The 15305-nt window shown below is 41.7% G+C and overlaps 1 protein-coding gene across 8 annotated transcripts in view; it reads left to right on the forward strand.

The window, feature by feature from the left end:
- Positions 1 to 7259: 7259 nt before the first annotated feature.
- The window catches only part of EEF1AKMT2 (EEF1A lysine methyltransferase 2), a 75507-nt gene continuing 67461 nt past the window's right edge, over positions 7260 to 15305 (forward strand). For 7 of the 8 annotated variants that reach the window (XR_013763476.1, XR_013763477.1, XR_013763478.1 and 4 more), the window contains exons 1-3: positions 7260 to 7415; positions 8679 to 8744; positions 9251 to 9365. Coding sequence is in view for 5 of the 8 variants with exons in the window: in XM_079137795.1 (XP_078993921.1) it covers positions 7312 to 7415; positions 8679 to 8744; positions 9251 to 9365 (285 nt within the window). In the remaining 3 variants the exon portion in view is untranslated. Of the gene's footprint in view, positions 7416 to 8678; positions 8745 to 9250; positions 9370 to 15305 lie in introns of all 8 variants that reach the window. The other variant, XM_079137798.1, reaches the window with a different exon arrangement.

The following is a 15305-nucleotide window of genomic DNA, read 5'->3' on the forward strand; positions in this document are numbered from 1 at the left end:
TTTGGCAAATGAAACTTTTAGTATTAAAAGCCAGTATTTGCCAAGCTGAAAAATGAAAGGCGGAAGATGATTCAGGCAGTTGAACGGTTTCGGGTTTGACACCTGAGTGACAAGATATGATTTCAACTTTAACGTCACCATCCTGCCTGGAAGGTTGAGACTGCAGTGCTGAGGGGAGGGGAGAGGGACAGGAAGATAGAACAGTGGACTCGTCATGATGGTGGCACAAGGGGTGGGGGTTAGAAGCGAATGTGGTGCTCTCTGAAAGCTTTGTTTAGTTAGTGCTGGATAAACATGTGTGCCCTGCCTGTCCCAGGATGGTTGAGAGGATCAAATAATACATATGAAGACACTTTGAATACCATAATGTGTTATACGATTTTTAAAATGTGAATGGTGGTAGTAGTGAAGGCAGAAAGAAACAATTTGGGTACAAAAGAAAATTCTGGGTACAAAAGAACATAAATTTAATGAAAAATTATGGAAAGAAGAACAAAAACCAACGGTGAAAATTATCAAAGTGGTGGTGAATACCTGTAATCCCCAAAGACTCGGGAGGCTGAGGCAGGAGGATCACAAGTTTGAGATCAGCAATTGAAGGGAGACCCTGTTTCAAAAATAAAAGGGACCAGGAATGTAGTTCAGTGTTAGAGGACCTCTCGGTATACCTATCTCAAAGTTAGAAAAAAGAAACTCAAGGAAGGAACCAACATTATTTTTTAAATATTTTTAGTTGTAAATGGACACAACTGGGCTGGGGAGATAGCTCAGCTGGTAGAGTGCTTGCCTTGCAAGCACAAGGCCCTGAGTTCGATCCCCAGTACCGCAAAAAAAAAAAAAAAAAAAAGAAGTAAATGGACACAATACCTTTATTTTATTGATTTATTTTTATGTTGTGCTGAGGATTGAACTCAGTGCCTTCCTTACACATGCTAGGCAGGTGCTCTGCCATTGAGATACAGCCCCAGCCTCAAGGAAGGAACCAACATTATTAATCATTATTTTTCAATTTGTTGAATCTTTTATGTTCAAAACTGATTTATATAAAGCTCCTTTGCTTACACTTTTTTTTTTTTTTTGTACCTGGGATTGAATCAGACTTTCCTCCACTGAGCTACATCCCCCCATCCCCAATCCTTTTTATTTTTGAGACCGGGTCTTGCTGAATTGTCTGGGCTGACCTTGAACTGTAAATCTTCTGCCTCAGTCTCCTGAGCAGCTAGGATCACAGGCATGTAGTATTATACCCAACTTCTCACACCATTTTCAAGCTCTGCAAATAGAATTGCTTCAGACAGTTACTCAAATCAAAAACCTTACACTCATCCTTCACACTTCCCTTTCTCTAACTCCCTACGTTTTTATCAGCTACCACAGTCTTCAAACTTTATCCAGAATGCTACAATTCACCAACAGCACATCTACTACCCATATACAAACCACCATCATCTCTTTCCTGGTTACAAAAACACCTCCGCTGCGCATGGTGGTACATGTCTGTAATTCCAGTGACACAAGAGGCTGAGGCAGAAGGATAGCAAGTTTGAAGCCAGCCTCAGCAATTTAGCAAGACTCTGTCTCAAAATAAAAAAATAAAAAAGGGCTAGGGATGTGGCTCAGTGGTTAAGCGCCCTTGGATTCAGTCCTCAATACCGAACCAAACCATACAACAACAAAAGCCCACACCTCTAACTCAGGTGACAGTTTTGCCCCTCAAAGGACACTTGGCAATATTTGGAGACATTTTCTGATGCCAAACTCAGGGGAGGGGCTCACCACTCTGAAAAGTACCTATAACAAAGAATTACCCCCTTCCAAAAATGTCAGTGATGATGAGTTTGAGAAACACTTCCTTCCTGCTTTTGCCTTTAACTCCTACCTGGCCAAATCTGTTCTCAACACAGCAGTCAAAAAGGTCATGTCAACATTTAAATGTAAGGTTTAAATCATGTTGCTTCTGGGCCAAACCCCAAACCTTACAGTGACCTGACTCCACTCACTGTGTTCTCTGCGTCTGTCCCCTTTGTTTACTCAGCTTCCGCTTTGCTAGTCTCCTGCATTCTGAATCTCTCTAGCTCATTCTGTCTCAGGGTCTTTGTACTTGCTGTTTCCTTGACCATACTGGGGATTGAATTCAGGGGCTCACACGTGCTAGGCAAGCGAGTCTAAAGGGTCATTCCAGTTCTGGGGTGCTCAAGGGTGGGTAGAAATGGGGTTTGCTGGATCTCTGTTGTAATGGTACCCTAGCCCATCCATTTCCTTCACCCAGTGGTTGCTTCTTCCTCAGCAGGTGCTGTTGATCCTGAGACACTCCCTACGTCCTCTGCGTTCTCTCCCCGGGAAGACAGCTGTTGACAGGCTGGGTTAGTCTTCACTCGGTGCCCTTCCCTGCTCACCCTAACCAGGATGGACACCCTCTCACCATATTCTTTTTTTTTTTTTTTTTGCGGTGCTGGGGATCGAACCCAGGGCCTTGTGCATGCAAGGCAAGCACTCTACCGACTGAGCTATCTCCCCAGCCCTCACTATATTCTCAATCTTACTTTCCTGCTTTACTTTTCCCTTTGCCACTTAATCACCATCTAGCATCATCTGGTTTAGTCATTTTTCCTCCCCAGCAGCCTATTCTGAATTTGATGAAGATAAGCCTTGGTGTTTAATTTGCTTATTGTGGCATCTCCATTATCTGGAATAATACCAGCACATACATGCTGCCCAGTACATAATTGTTGAGTAAATGTTGCATGAAGAGGTGCAAAGGATAGGCACGGTGGTGCACACCTATAATCCTGGTGATTCGGGAGGTGTAAGCAGGAGGATTGCAAGTTCAAGGACAGCCTGGCCAACTTAGCAAGATCCTGACTTAAAATAAAAAATAAATAAAGGTAAAAGCATGGGGCTGGGGATGTCATTTTGTGGCAGAGTCTCCCTGGGTTCAATCCCCAGTACTGCAAAGATTAAAAAATAAAATTGTAGGGCAGTTCCAGCAAAAATGGCTTGTTCCATCAATAGGTAGCTGTAGGGATGGAGACAAAAGAAAACTGATAAAAAGTGTGGACTTACTAATAAGGAGGTGCCTTGGTTACCAACTCAAGAAACAATTTGGGTTAAAGAAGATGAAAGAGAAAGAGAGCCAGATGGCAGAGTTTGCAAAAGGAGACAGACTGTGAAAATAGATGAGTAGCTCAGTGAGATTCTGGACTTTGGGGAGAGAGAGATGGGGATGAAGAGTTGTTAGGATCTGGTGTTGTATGTGCATGATGTGAACTCTCTTGGTTATCTTCCTCAAGTAAACCTTCTGCACAGCATCCATATTGACTGGTAGAGCATGCCTATCTACGTAGTGGTTACGCTTAAAGGCTTTAGGTTGAACCCATTGCTTGGGTTCCAGTCTCAGTTGCAGCACTCACCATGTGACCCTGGGCAACTTCTCAGTGCCCTGGTTTGCTTCTCACTGAAATGAGAATAATACTAGCGTCTACCTTGTGTGCCTATTTTCAGGAGTAACTGCGATAATAAGATTGGATATATTTAACACAGTTCCTGGATTGTAGTGATGGCCTGGTGATTGTTAGCCCTCATTTCTTTTTCAGAGACACAGAAGTTGATTTAGGAAAGCAGAAGTACATTCAAGGGAGAATTTGGGCTATCTCAAGTGAGAAGCTTTTGGCATAGAGCAAGGACTACATTGTTGTAAAGCAAGGAATACGTTACATTCAAGGGAGAACAGGGGCCAATTCCAGAGGACAGACAGCCGTTAGCTCTCATTTCTAGTATTATGAAGTAGTTTAAAAGAACTCTATAGGTATTGACAAGAAAAGATCTCCATGTATAATACTACAGTATTGTTAAATGAAGATGCAAGTTGCAAACATTGCAAATGGGAAAATTCCATTCGTATATATAAAAATGAATTTCTGCTGCATGCATACACCAGAATTCCACTCTCCATGACATGAGTGGTTTCAGGAGGAAACAAGAAAGTCCAGTTTGATTTGGATTATGTCCGTGGTGTAGCTAAGGAAAACGAGACTTAAAAATTAAGTAAATTGCCCTAGGTCATTCTTGGAATGAACTAAGTTGTGATTGAAGTTCAAGTTTGCTCGACTCCATAGTCTGTGATCAGGCAGGAAAAAGAAAGGAAAGGAATGAGTGTTGTCAGGCACTGAAGGTGAGGGAAGAATGGTTGCAGATTGAGGCCTCTCTGGAGGAAAAGGGGAGAGCCAGGCAGAGCTGAGGCCTGCCTAGGGGCTTAGTGCTGAATGGCTCTGGGAGGTTCCCTTGGAAGCTGCTGCTAATGACCCCATTGAACTGTGATCCTGATTGGCCAGAGGAAGGCAGGGCAGTGGTAAAAGGCGGAAGTGCCTGAGACCTGAGAGGAAGGAGACTATAGGGAGGAAAGGACAAGGATGATACTCTACTCTGGGTGACTTTGTGGGTGGTCAGATACCAACTGAGTACAGAACAAATTAGAGAGGTTCTGGAGGCATGGGACTGGAGAGGGGATGCTGCAAGTGAGTTTGGTTTCATTGAGTTTAATGCGACAAACTGCAAGGGAAGTCTGGAGCTGGGGCAAGAGGTTGCAATTGGGAGTCTCTATAGGATGAGTGTCTCTTATCTGAAATGCTTGGGACCAGAAGTAGTTCAGATTTTGGAGTTTTTGGATTTTGGAATATTTGTATAGGCTTCAATAGTTGAGCATCCTTAATACAAAATCTGAAATTCAAAACACTCCAATATCTGAAACTTTTTTTTGTATTGGGGATTGAACCCAGCGACACTTAACTGAGCCACATCCCCAGCCCTTTTTTATTTTTTTTATTTTAAGACAGGGTCTGGCTAAGTTGCTTAGGGCCTGGTTAAGTTGCTGAAGCAGGCTTGAACTTGTGATCCGCCTGACTGAGCTTACTAAGGTGCTGGGATTACAGATGTGCATCACTGTGCCCAACTAAAATCTGAAACTTTTTGAGTGCAACATTTCAGATTTTGGAGCATTTTGGATTAGGGAATCTCAATCTGCAATAGGAAAAGATAGCTAACATTTGTTAACCACTGACTATATGTGGCCCTGTTCCAACCTCTTTACATATTAATTTAATCTTCCTAAAAACGTAGACCCAGTTTAAATTCCACTTTGTAGTTGAAGAAACCAAGCTCACTTTTACTGAGCATTTACCAGGTGCCAAGCAGGTAGAAATTGACTGGCTTGATTTCATTTATTCTCTAAAGCCATCCCATTTGATAGGTGCTATTATTGTCCTTGACATAGCATGAGCAAACTGATGCCCTGAGAAGTTAAGAAACTTGCCATGCTTATACATGATCAGGCCAGGGCTCAAAACCTGGAGATCCAACTCGAGCTGGTGTTCACTGCCCCTTTTCAAAAGTTCACTTTAGAACAGGAGGTGGTGGGAAAACAAGGAGGGTTTTTCAAGAAATGTTCATTCAGTGGTGCTGACTGTTGCAAAGCCAGGAAAGGGAAAATCCTGAAATTGACCCTGAGCTTTGCCAATTGGGAAGTGCTTGAGAACACTTGGAAATGCAGTTTCATAAGAGGTGTGGTCGAGTAGGGTGCCAATCTGCAGGGATCAGAAAACTGAGAAGCAGAGTGCAACCCGAAGTACTCTGTAGACTTGTGTCTCCCTCCTGTCTTGTGTAACTGGCACTCAGTAGGCAGGACTGTGTTCCTCTGCAGATTCTTGCTTCTCCCTGGTGATGGCAGCTTGCTTGACTGAGCTTTTCCTCCTAACAAAAATCCTGGTGCCCTGGGTGATCAGAGGTGGTGCCCCACACAGCCTTCAGGACTAAACAGCCAGGATAATCCTGCCTGGAGACAAGGAAGGAACCCTATAAACCGTGGGTGGCTCCAGCACTCCTTACCAACAACTGTTAACAGTTTTCATCACACAGAGCAAAACATCTTAAATACTGGCAAGACAACGGGTTGAAGATGGCCTTACCTGTCATGAGTACTTCTTAATTAGAACCTACAACTTTTTAACACCCACTCAGCACACTCAAGTTTACTTTCTCTAGCATCCAATCTAGGAAAGATCAAAACAACCATTCGCCCAGGGCAGCACTAATTGGCCAGGGTATCCGGTGGTTTTATTACTCTGTAATAAGGTTACTTATGCTCTTTAAATTCCTTAATCACCATGCACATGGAGTCTCATCTGCCTTTTACTTTATTCTATCACCAGTGGTTGTCTGAAGATCTCAGGCACTGAGCCCTATAGGAAGATATGCACATTTAGGACTTCTGAGAGCTACTGAGGCTGTTTACCTCTAGGGACTTGTTATTGGACTTCTGTCTGCCTAGGCAAAAGAAATTGGCTTTGGGAATATCTTCTTTTGGTTGGAAGGCCTCTGAGGTCCTCGCCTATGATACTGGCTCAGATGTACTTCAGTCTTACTGCAGAAAATAATCCCAGACCCTATGCCCGCAGAATCTCTTGCATTCTACTGTAGAACTACTAATGGCAGGCAGACCAAGTGGTACATGTAACCTCAGGTTCACACACCCAGCAATTTTGTAGAAAAAGTCACCCATCTATTTGGAGCATGGTTCGGGGGGGCAAACTGAAGAGGGGGTTGAGATTTTGATAAGTCCAGGTGCCTAGTTCAGGCAGAGCTGAGACTCAGGCGTTCTGACTCCCACCGTGGTAGCTACCATTTCTGCCTCAAAAAACTGATCCTGGTGGCTGGTGTACTACTGGGAGTCGTAGGGCGGCATTCATTTCCTTGGCCATAAATCCCACGTCCACGGATACCATCAAGTGAGAAGAGGTCAGAGTTTTCACTCCAAGCTAGAGATCCGGCCACAAACGAAATTAGCCTTCTCGCTGGAAGCCAATAACTTGAGGAACTGTCCCACACCCTTCCCAGTTCTGCCCACGACGTGCAGCAATGAAGTGACTTGCACATTTGGGTTGCGAAGAATCGGTTTTAGGTGTTTCTGTGGCCTCCTTTTCCCGCCGTTTTCCAAAATGCAATATTTAGAATGCTCCCTTAAAAAGAGCAGTCTACAAATGAAGTCGCGCTGAGACCTCAACGAAGGGAGTATTTCCGACGCCGGCTGGAGAGCGCAAAGTGGAAGCCGAGGTTCTGCCTGCCTACACCGCGCTGGGGGCACAGGGAGAAGCAGGGAAGCCCGCGCAGCTCGCGCTCCGCCCCCGGCGCCAAGGCGCAGGGCCCGGAGCAGTGGAGAGGGCGGCCTCCCGCCGCCTAGAGGCGCCAGGCCCGGGCGTCCGCTCTGCGCGCGCCGCATCTCTATGGCGACCCCAACGGCCGAGTAAGTAGTGGAGCGAGATGAGCGCGGGCGCTGACGGCGGCGGCGCTGCGGCCGCGCGGTCCCGAAAGGGCAGTTCCGCGGAGGATGGCTTCGTCCCGTCGGCACTGGGTACCCGAGAGCAGTGAGTGTGGCGCGGGACAGGGAGGGCGGATGGCGCCGGCCAGCCTGGGTCGGGGGTGGGAGCGTGGGGGCGTGACCGGGAGGCTGGGGGCCGCCGGCGGGTGAGGGGCTTGCAAAAGGACTTCCCGAGCCGCCCTGGGGCCGTTAGCTTGTCTTCGTCCGCGTGGAGCCCGGGGGCTCGTGGGTGCGGGACGGGCTCTGAAAGCTTTTGGGGAGGCCATTTAGGGATCTCGGGTGAGGGGGCCGGCGAGTGGGGCTGGTGGGCGAGTGAGGGACCGAGGAGGGCCTCGTGGCCTCGGACCTGAGACCTGAGACGGGCGGGCCCGCAGGCGCTGGCGCGGGGAGGGGAGGGAGACCCGAGGAGCGAGACCCGGGAACGAGCTAGGAGGCTGGGGGCGTCTTGTCGAAACGCGTGGAGGCCCGGCGCGGTGGCCACGCCTGGATCCCTGCGCCTCGGGAGGCTTAGGCAGGAGCACTGCAGGTTGGAGGCCAGCCTAGGGAGACCCTGCCTTAAAATAAAAAAGGCTGTGGCTGTGGCTCAGTGGTAAATCTATCCTGGATTCCATCCCCAGTACTGCAAAATACAAAACAGATGTGTAGTAGTTGTTTAGTGAATTATTAGATGAATGAAAAATGTGGAGAAAAGTTAGAAATAACTTGGAGGGGTAAGAAGGAGCAGGGATTCTAACGATGAATAGGAAAGTGTTTTCTTAAAATGACTAAGAGAAGATTTAAGTGGAGAATTAATTTTCACGGGGAGAGGTGAAAACATCAGAGGGAAGATACTGATTTAGAACTTTAATCTTAATTTAACCTTTAAGCAGATTTTATCTGTTGTGTTTGTGAGCAACTGCTGTACTGGTAGAAAATCCTGTCTGCACATTGAAAACCAAATGTGCAGAAGTGACCCTGTGCCTGTACTGTCAATTTTGGACTTGGGTCTGGGACTTAAGAGATCCCAGACCTCTGGGATCTCTGCATACAGATATGCAGTTGTCTGTATATTTTTTTAAGCTAAAGTTAATATAGCATTTATTTTGCATCAAATATTTTAAGTATTTTACATGTATAAACTTACTTTGCTGGCCCACACTTATCATTCTTTTAACCCAAGTATATTATGAAATTGAATTATGTGCACTCATTGATAACACTAATAATGTTTTAAATCTGACATAAGTAACACTGTGTTGTATTGGAAACATATTTGCTTCACAATACAGTTTAATTCTAGAATCTTGCTTGCATTTTATTGTTTATATAGTTGGGATGCTGTCTATGAGAGAGAACTGCAAACTTTCCAAGAATATGGAGATACAGGAGAAATCTGGTGAGTTAGGAAAAAAAATCAATTATGATCCAGAATATTGTATGTATATGTTGTGTACACTTATATGGAAGAAATCAAGCCTAAAAATCTTGGGAATCTTGGATTGAGTCTGGATTAAGTGGGTAGGTTTAAAGTATCTCTTTTCTCTTTTAATGACCCAGTTTTAAATTGGTTATAGTATTATAGTAAATTATTTTCATTCCATAGTTATTATTTTGCAATATGCAATAAAAATTTAAGCCATGAACATGTACTGATGTCTGAGATAGCAGTCATGGGATATTTTCAAGTGTTAATGCTGTTGAAATATTAATAAATAATATACTGACCTTATCTATTGAGTTTTTGGAGATGTTTTCTCCTAAATAACAGTAGAGACAAAGCTTAGGCAGATACTCACTTTCAAAAAAGACTTATTTGGATATAGGATATAAATAGTTTAAATAGAATATAGTTGTAACTTTTGCTTTGTATCTGTTATTTGTAACTGATTCTGTTTCTAACAGGTTTGGGGAAGAGAGTATGAATCGACTAATAAAATGGATGCAGAAACACAAGATTCCATTGGATGCTTCAGTGCTTGATATTGGAACTGGAAATGGTGTTTTCCTGGTTGAACTTGTTGGTACTTTTAGTGTTCATGTATTTAAACCAAGTTTTAAGTAAAATTCTTAAGTTGTAAAATTGAGGATATTAATCATCTATAAATATAATGAAGCAGTCATACCATCTACTCTGAGAAGTCACATGGTATGAAGGGATACTGCATGGATTGTAAGGAAGCACTGTAAATGAGTAATGCCAGTCAGAATCCCAAATGTCATGATCCCAAATGTTGTAATCCCCAGAGATCAAAACCTGTAAAGTCTAAAATCCTGAGAATCACAATCTTGAAAGATTAAATTCCAAGTTTTTAGATCCTGAAAGCCAAAAATCCTGAAAAATGGCAAGTTCTGTTTTTTTTTTTTTTTTTTTTTTTTTTTAAAGAGACTATATAAGAGGGATAGAAAGTTGAATTCTGGGGAAGGGATTAGTATGTTTTCAGTTGTGCATATGATAGTTGCATTGTGCTAGGTGGAATGAATACTGAGAAACTTAGTTAAGCATTATTTTTGGTGTGTGTGAGATTTTTTTTCCAGAGGAGGTTAATATCTGAGTCTTAACTGAATCTGAGTTGGTGGGGATGGTGACCCTCAATGTGGGTGAGCACAATTCAGTAGACTGGGGGCCTTGAGAGAACAAACAAAGCTGAAAGCTGTTTTAAATATGAGAACTCCTGACTTTGGACTCCAGAACTTAGATTAGTGGCCTCTGAGTTGTTAGGCTTTTGGCCTTGGACTAAGAGTTAACACCATTGGCTTCCCTGGTTCTGAGACATTGAACTTGGACTAAGCCATGCTGCTGGCATTCCAGACTGTGCAGCTTGCAGACAGCCTGTCATGGGACTTCTTAGCTACCATAATTGTGTCAGCCAATTCTCCCAATAAATCCCTTCTTTTTTTTTTTTTTTTTTTTTTTTTTCCTTTTGGTATCTTTTGGTACCGTGGATTGAACTTGGGGGCACTCGGCCACTGAGCCACATCTGCAGCCCTATTATTTTGTATTTCAATTTAGAGACAGGGTCTCACTGAGTTACTTAGTGCCTTGCTTTTGCTGAGGTGGGCTTTGAACTTGAGAGCCTCCTGCCTCAGCCTCTCAAGCTTCTGAGTATACAGGTATGTGCCACTGTGCCTGACATAAATCCCTTCTTATATGTCTATACGTATATATCTTAGTCTCACTGAAGCACCCTGGTTAATAGGGATTTGGTATTGGGGAAGCTAAACATTGTTGTTCTTTTGTATTCCTTACAACACATGAAGAAATCTGGGATATTGTTCCCTCACAAAAAGGCAATGATAATTTAAGTGTACTAGTCTACTTAAAGATAAGGTTAAAAGCTAGTTATAATTGGTTCTGTGAAAACAAAAAATTACTTAATTGTAATGACCAAGCAATAACAACTCTCAAATGGACAACATGTACTTACAAACTTTGTAGATCAAAACTACTTTCCAGCCAGGTATGGCAGCGCACACCTGCAATCCCAGCAGTCGAAGGCTGGGGCAAGAGGATTCCAAGTTCAAAGCCAGCCTCAGCAACTTAGCGAGGCTCTAAGCAACTCATGAGACCCTGTTTTTAAATGAAAAAATATAAAAAAGGACTGAGGATGTGACTCAGTGGTTAAGTGACCCTGGATTTGATCCCTGGTACCAAAAAAGCCCCCACAACAAAACCTCATTCTTCATAAAAGTGCAGTGAGTGTCTCAAAGATTACAGGAGTGAAAATGCAGGTGAAAAGTACAAGAATCCGCCCCGTCAATCATTCAGCTCTGTACTGCTTCTGTCCCTCCACACACTAGCATGTTCACTTTCAGAAAACACCCTTTGTCAGAGAATGCAAAGACTTTGACACACTCAAGGACATTCTGAGTCAAAGATAGGTTCCTCCAGTGTCACAGAACACATTAAATGGTGAATTCTTCTTGCAAAGGGATTTGACTGTTGAAGAAGATAGACTTGGTATGTTTAACGTAGAAAAATGAGTATATGCCTCACCTTGGCTAATGGATAGTAGTACTTTCTAGGACTTTCAAAATACCCCACTTAAATTTTATTTTATCACTTACATAAAGTTCATGTCCCTGTTGGATCTAAAAATTCAAGAACTTATTTACTCCTTTCTGTATTAATGACTAGAAAATGTGAAGCTTTTCTGGGGGGCGGGGGGATACCAGTTATTGAACTCAGGGGCACTCAATCACTGAGCCACATTCCCAGCCCTATTTTGTATTTTATTTAGAGACAGGGTCTCACTGAGTTGCTTAGCACTTCACTTTTGCAGAGGCTGTCTTTGAACATGAAATCCTCTTGCCTCAGCCTCCCTGATCACTGGAATTGCAGATGTCTACCACCACGCTCAGTTAACGAGAAGCATTTTTAAAGGTTTATTTGAAGATTTGGTGGACTTTGAAGAAGAAAGTGAGTTTCAGTTAAGTTCTCATACCATAATGACAGATTTGGATTTAGATGTGATCAAGAGTTCAAAAAATGAATGTTAAGGTATTACCAACAATTGTGTTTTCCATTCAGCCCAGAGCATGTGACAGAAAAGTCAGGTGAATGTGTTATCCATGATGTGATCCAGCAAGGATTAAAAAGTTTAAAGATGTGTCATTTGTCTGCATTGTCATTCCTTTCAGCTGATGAAATTCCAGGAGCTTTTCATGAATTTAAAGCCATATTTACTTGAAGAGGCCAGTGAAGTCACTGACTGATTTTCAGTGATCATGTGCTTGGTAGGATAAGATAGGCAATGATGGCCAGACACAGTGGCACACACCTTTAGTCCCAGTGGCTTGGGAAGCTGAGGCAGGATGCACGTTTGAGGCAAGCCTCCACAGCTTAGTGAGACCTTGTCTCAAAATAGAACTAATAAAGGGTTGGGGATGTAGCTCAGTAGTAGAACACAATTGGATTCAGTCCCTAGTACCTCAAAAAACAAACAAAATCCCCAAAACAAAAAACAGTTTTTTTTTTTTTTTTTTTTTTAAAGTGTTGTTTCTGCCATACTTGTTCTGTATATTGAGTGAGTGCAGAAGGGATTTCTGTATAATCAAAATAACATAGCATGGTGCAGAAAATGGCAGATTTTCATAGGGAATGCTTATGTTGCTCTATATTGAATCATAGAAGAATTTCAAAATGAGCAGTACAACAGAAAAGGAATGTGAATGTATTCTCCAAGGAGAGCCATACTTAAAAAAAACAGCTATTTATCTCAATGTAAGACTTTAAGATACAGTTAATGATCAAAGTTGATCAGCATTTATGGACTACCTTTGTGCAGTTGCCCGTAATCTGTTCTCGCAACATGTTTTCTTATATTGAATTTTCAGATTTTTTTCCCTCTGCTTTTGTCAACAGTTTTTATAATTTGTTATGCTTTATGTTTTATAGTCACATCATTTTCAATACCAGAGGTATAAATTATGTAAAGACTTTGAGAATACTAATTTGTTTTATGCATTTTTTTTACAAATTAAATTCTGGAAATGTGCATTATCACAATGTTGACTTAGTGTGTAAGCTTTGTAGTTGTATATGAAAATATTGAAAATTCCTCTAAATGAAGAGATGTCTTTTTTGTACATCTATATTTGTGAAAGATAAAATTTCTCCATTTCTACTCTTGAAGCAAGTGCGTGTGTGATGCTAACCCACTGTGGGTTTTGATGTCACCTAAAAAGAAACAGGTTGTCTTTTGCAGTATTTCAGATGACCACAATTATAAATCTGGGTGTACACATTGTGTTTATATATTTCACTTTTTGACCTTTTTTTTTTGGCACCAGGGATTGAACTCAGGGGCACTCAACCATTGAGCCACATCCCCAACCTTTTTTGTATTTTATTTATAGACAGGGTTTCACTGAGTTGCTGAGAGCCTTGCTAAGTTGCTGAGGCTGGCTTTGAACTTGGAACCCCCCTGCCTCAGCCTCCCAAGCTTCTGGGATTACAGGCATGCACCACTGTGCCTGGCTATTCTATTTTTTGTTTGTTTTGTTTTGTTTCCCAGTACTGAGAATTGAACCTAGAGGTGTTCTACCATTGAGTTACATCCCCTGTCCTTTATATGTTTTGAAACAGGGTTATGGAGGATGGCGTTAGCCTCTTGAGTAGTTGGGATTGTAGGTGTGTACCATTATAACTAGTTTGATATCGTTCTTTACAAATATGATTTGTCTGGTCATAACTGTTACACTTTTGCATCTATTAGTATATCTCAATGTTAATGCTTACAAAACATATATGTTATTGTCTTTCGTTATATAAACCGGCCTATGAAGCACTGTCATGTTTGTGTTTCTCAAATCTCTTTTTAAAAATGTAAATTTTTTTTTTTTTTTTTTTTTTGGTATTAGGGGACTGAACCCAGGGGTGCTTAACCACTGAGCCATATCTCCAACCTTTTTTATTTTTCGTTTTGAGACAGGGTCTGCTTAAGTTGCTTCAGTCCTTGCTAAATTGCTGAGGGTAGCTTTGGACTCATTATCCTCCTGCTTCAGCTTCCTGAGTGGCATACACACCTGCACCTGGCTTGTGAAATATCTTTCTTTTAAAGATTATATTTTTCAGATTTTATTTTCAAGATTTTGATCTTTCAGGATTGTATACTTCAGGGATTTTGATATTTTGGGATTTCAGCATTCTGGATTAAGTTGTTTGGGATTGTGTCTTTTGGGATTTGTCCCAATGCCTAAATGAGAAACCTGGGAATCTGAGTCATTCTTGGTTCTTGCTGTAGCCTTGACCTTGAACAAGCTATTTAATTTTTCTGGGTTTGGATTTTGGCCAAGTGATTTCTGTTGGTTACTTCTAGCTCAGAACTCTAGGAAGATGGCCATTTGGAATCCAATAGGGCATATATACCTTACCTTAGGTGGGCCTATGGTTTGTAAATAGCATTTTGTCCATGGAACTGAATTTTGATACAAGTTCACTACTGACTATATCATCACTATTGTGTGCCTACAGTGTGCTCATTGCTATGGAGAAGTATAAGATGTAGACTATTGTTAAGTATCAAGGATTTGTTGATTTTTATGTGTAGAATTAAATTGCATACTATACCATTATTTCTTAATACCTCTTGTTGATGAATATATGTTGTCTTCAGTTTTTAGCAACTTAAAATAATGCTCCTATCTACATTTTGTACCTGTGACCTATTAGCATGATTTAAAAAAAAATCATTATTTTTTTTAATCATTGTTATTAATAATACACTGTCCATTTCAAAAAACTGGAAGAAAGGCTTTTGAAAGTTTTCACCAGAAGGACATGGTGAATGTTTGAGGGAATAAATGTTTGACTTGATATAAATATTGCACAATATATACATGTGTCAAGCATTCCGTAGTGCCTCATTAATGTGTATATTTTTACATTTTTTTGTAACAGTTAAAATAAAAATCATTGTTATTGGGAAAAAAAAAAAAAAAGATTTAGGCTTCATCCTAAAAGGTTTTGCAGCCTGATTTGTAGGCACAGATATGAATGAGTGAAATTTATTGAGTAATAATCATGTGCTAAGCCTTATGCTAGGCACTGAAAACATCAAAATTTAGATATTGTACTTGAATTGTTTGCAGTTTAATAGAGATGGACTGAAATATGGATAGTTGGGCTATAGCTTGATGTGTGTGGTAATAGATATACTGAGTACAGAGGAGAGGGAACTGTTTTATATTTATTTATTTTTCTCTCCATACTAGGGATTGAACCCAGGTCTTTGTATATGCTAGGGAAGTGCTCTAACACTGATCTATATCCCTAGTCTGGGAGTGGTTAGCCCTAAAGAGGGATAGGGAATGATCTTGAAGGAGAGGGTGGATAGAGATGAGAATTAAGTCAAAGGTAGCAGCCATACCATATTTTGCCATGCTTAATACCTTAGGTTTTGGGCTGGGATTGTGGGCTCAGTGGCAGAGTGCTTGCCTAGCATGTGTGAGGCACTGG

The sequence above is a fragment of the Sciurus vulgaris genome (genome assembly GCF_902686455.1).
Source record: "Sciurus vulgaris genome assembly, chromosome: 4".
NCBI classification, from domain to species: Eukaryota; Metazoa; Chordata; class Mammalia; order Rodentia; family Sciuridae; genus Sciurus; species Sciurus vulgaris.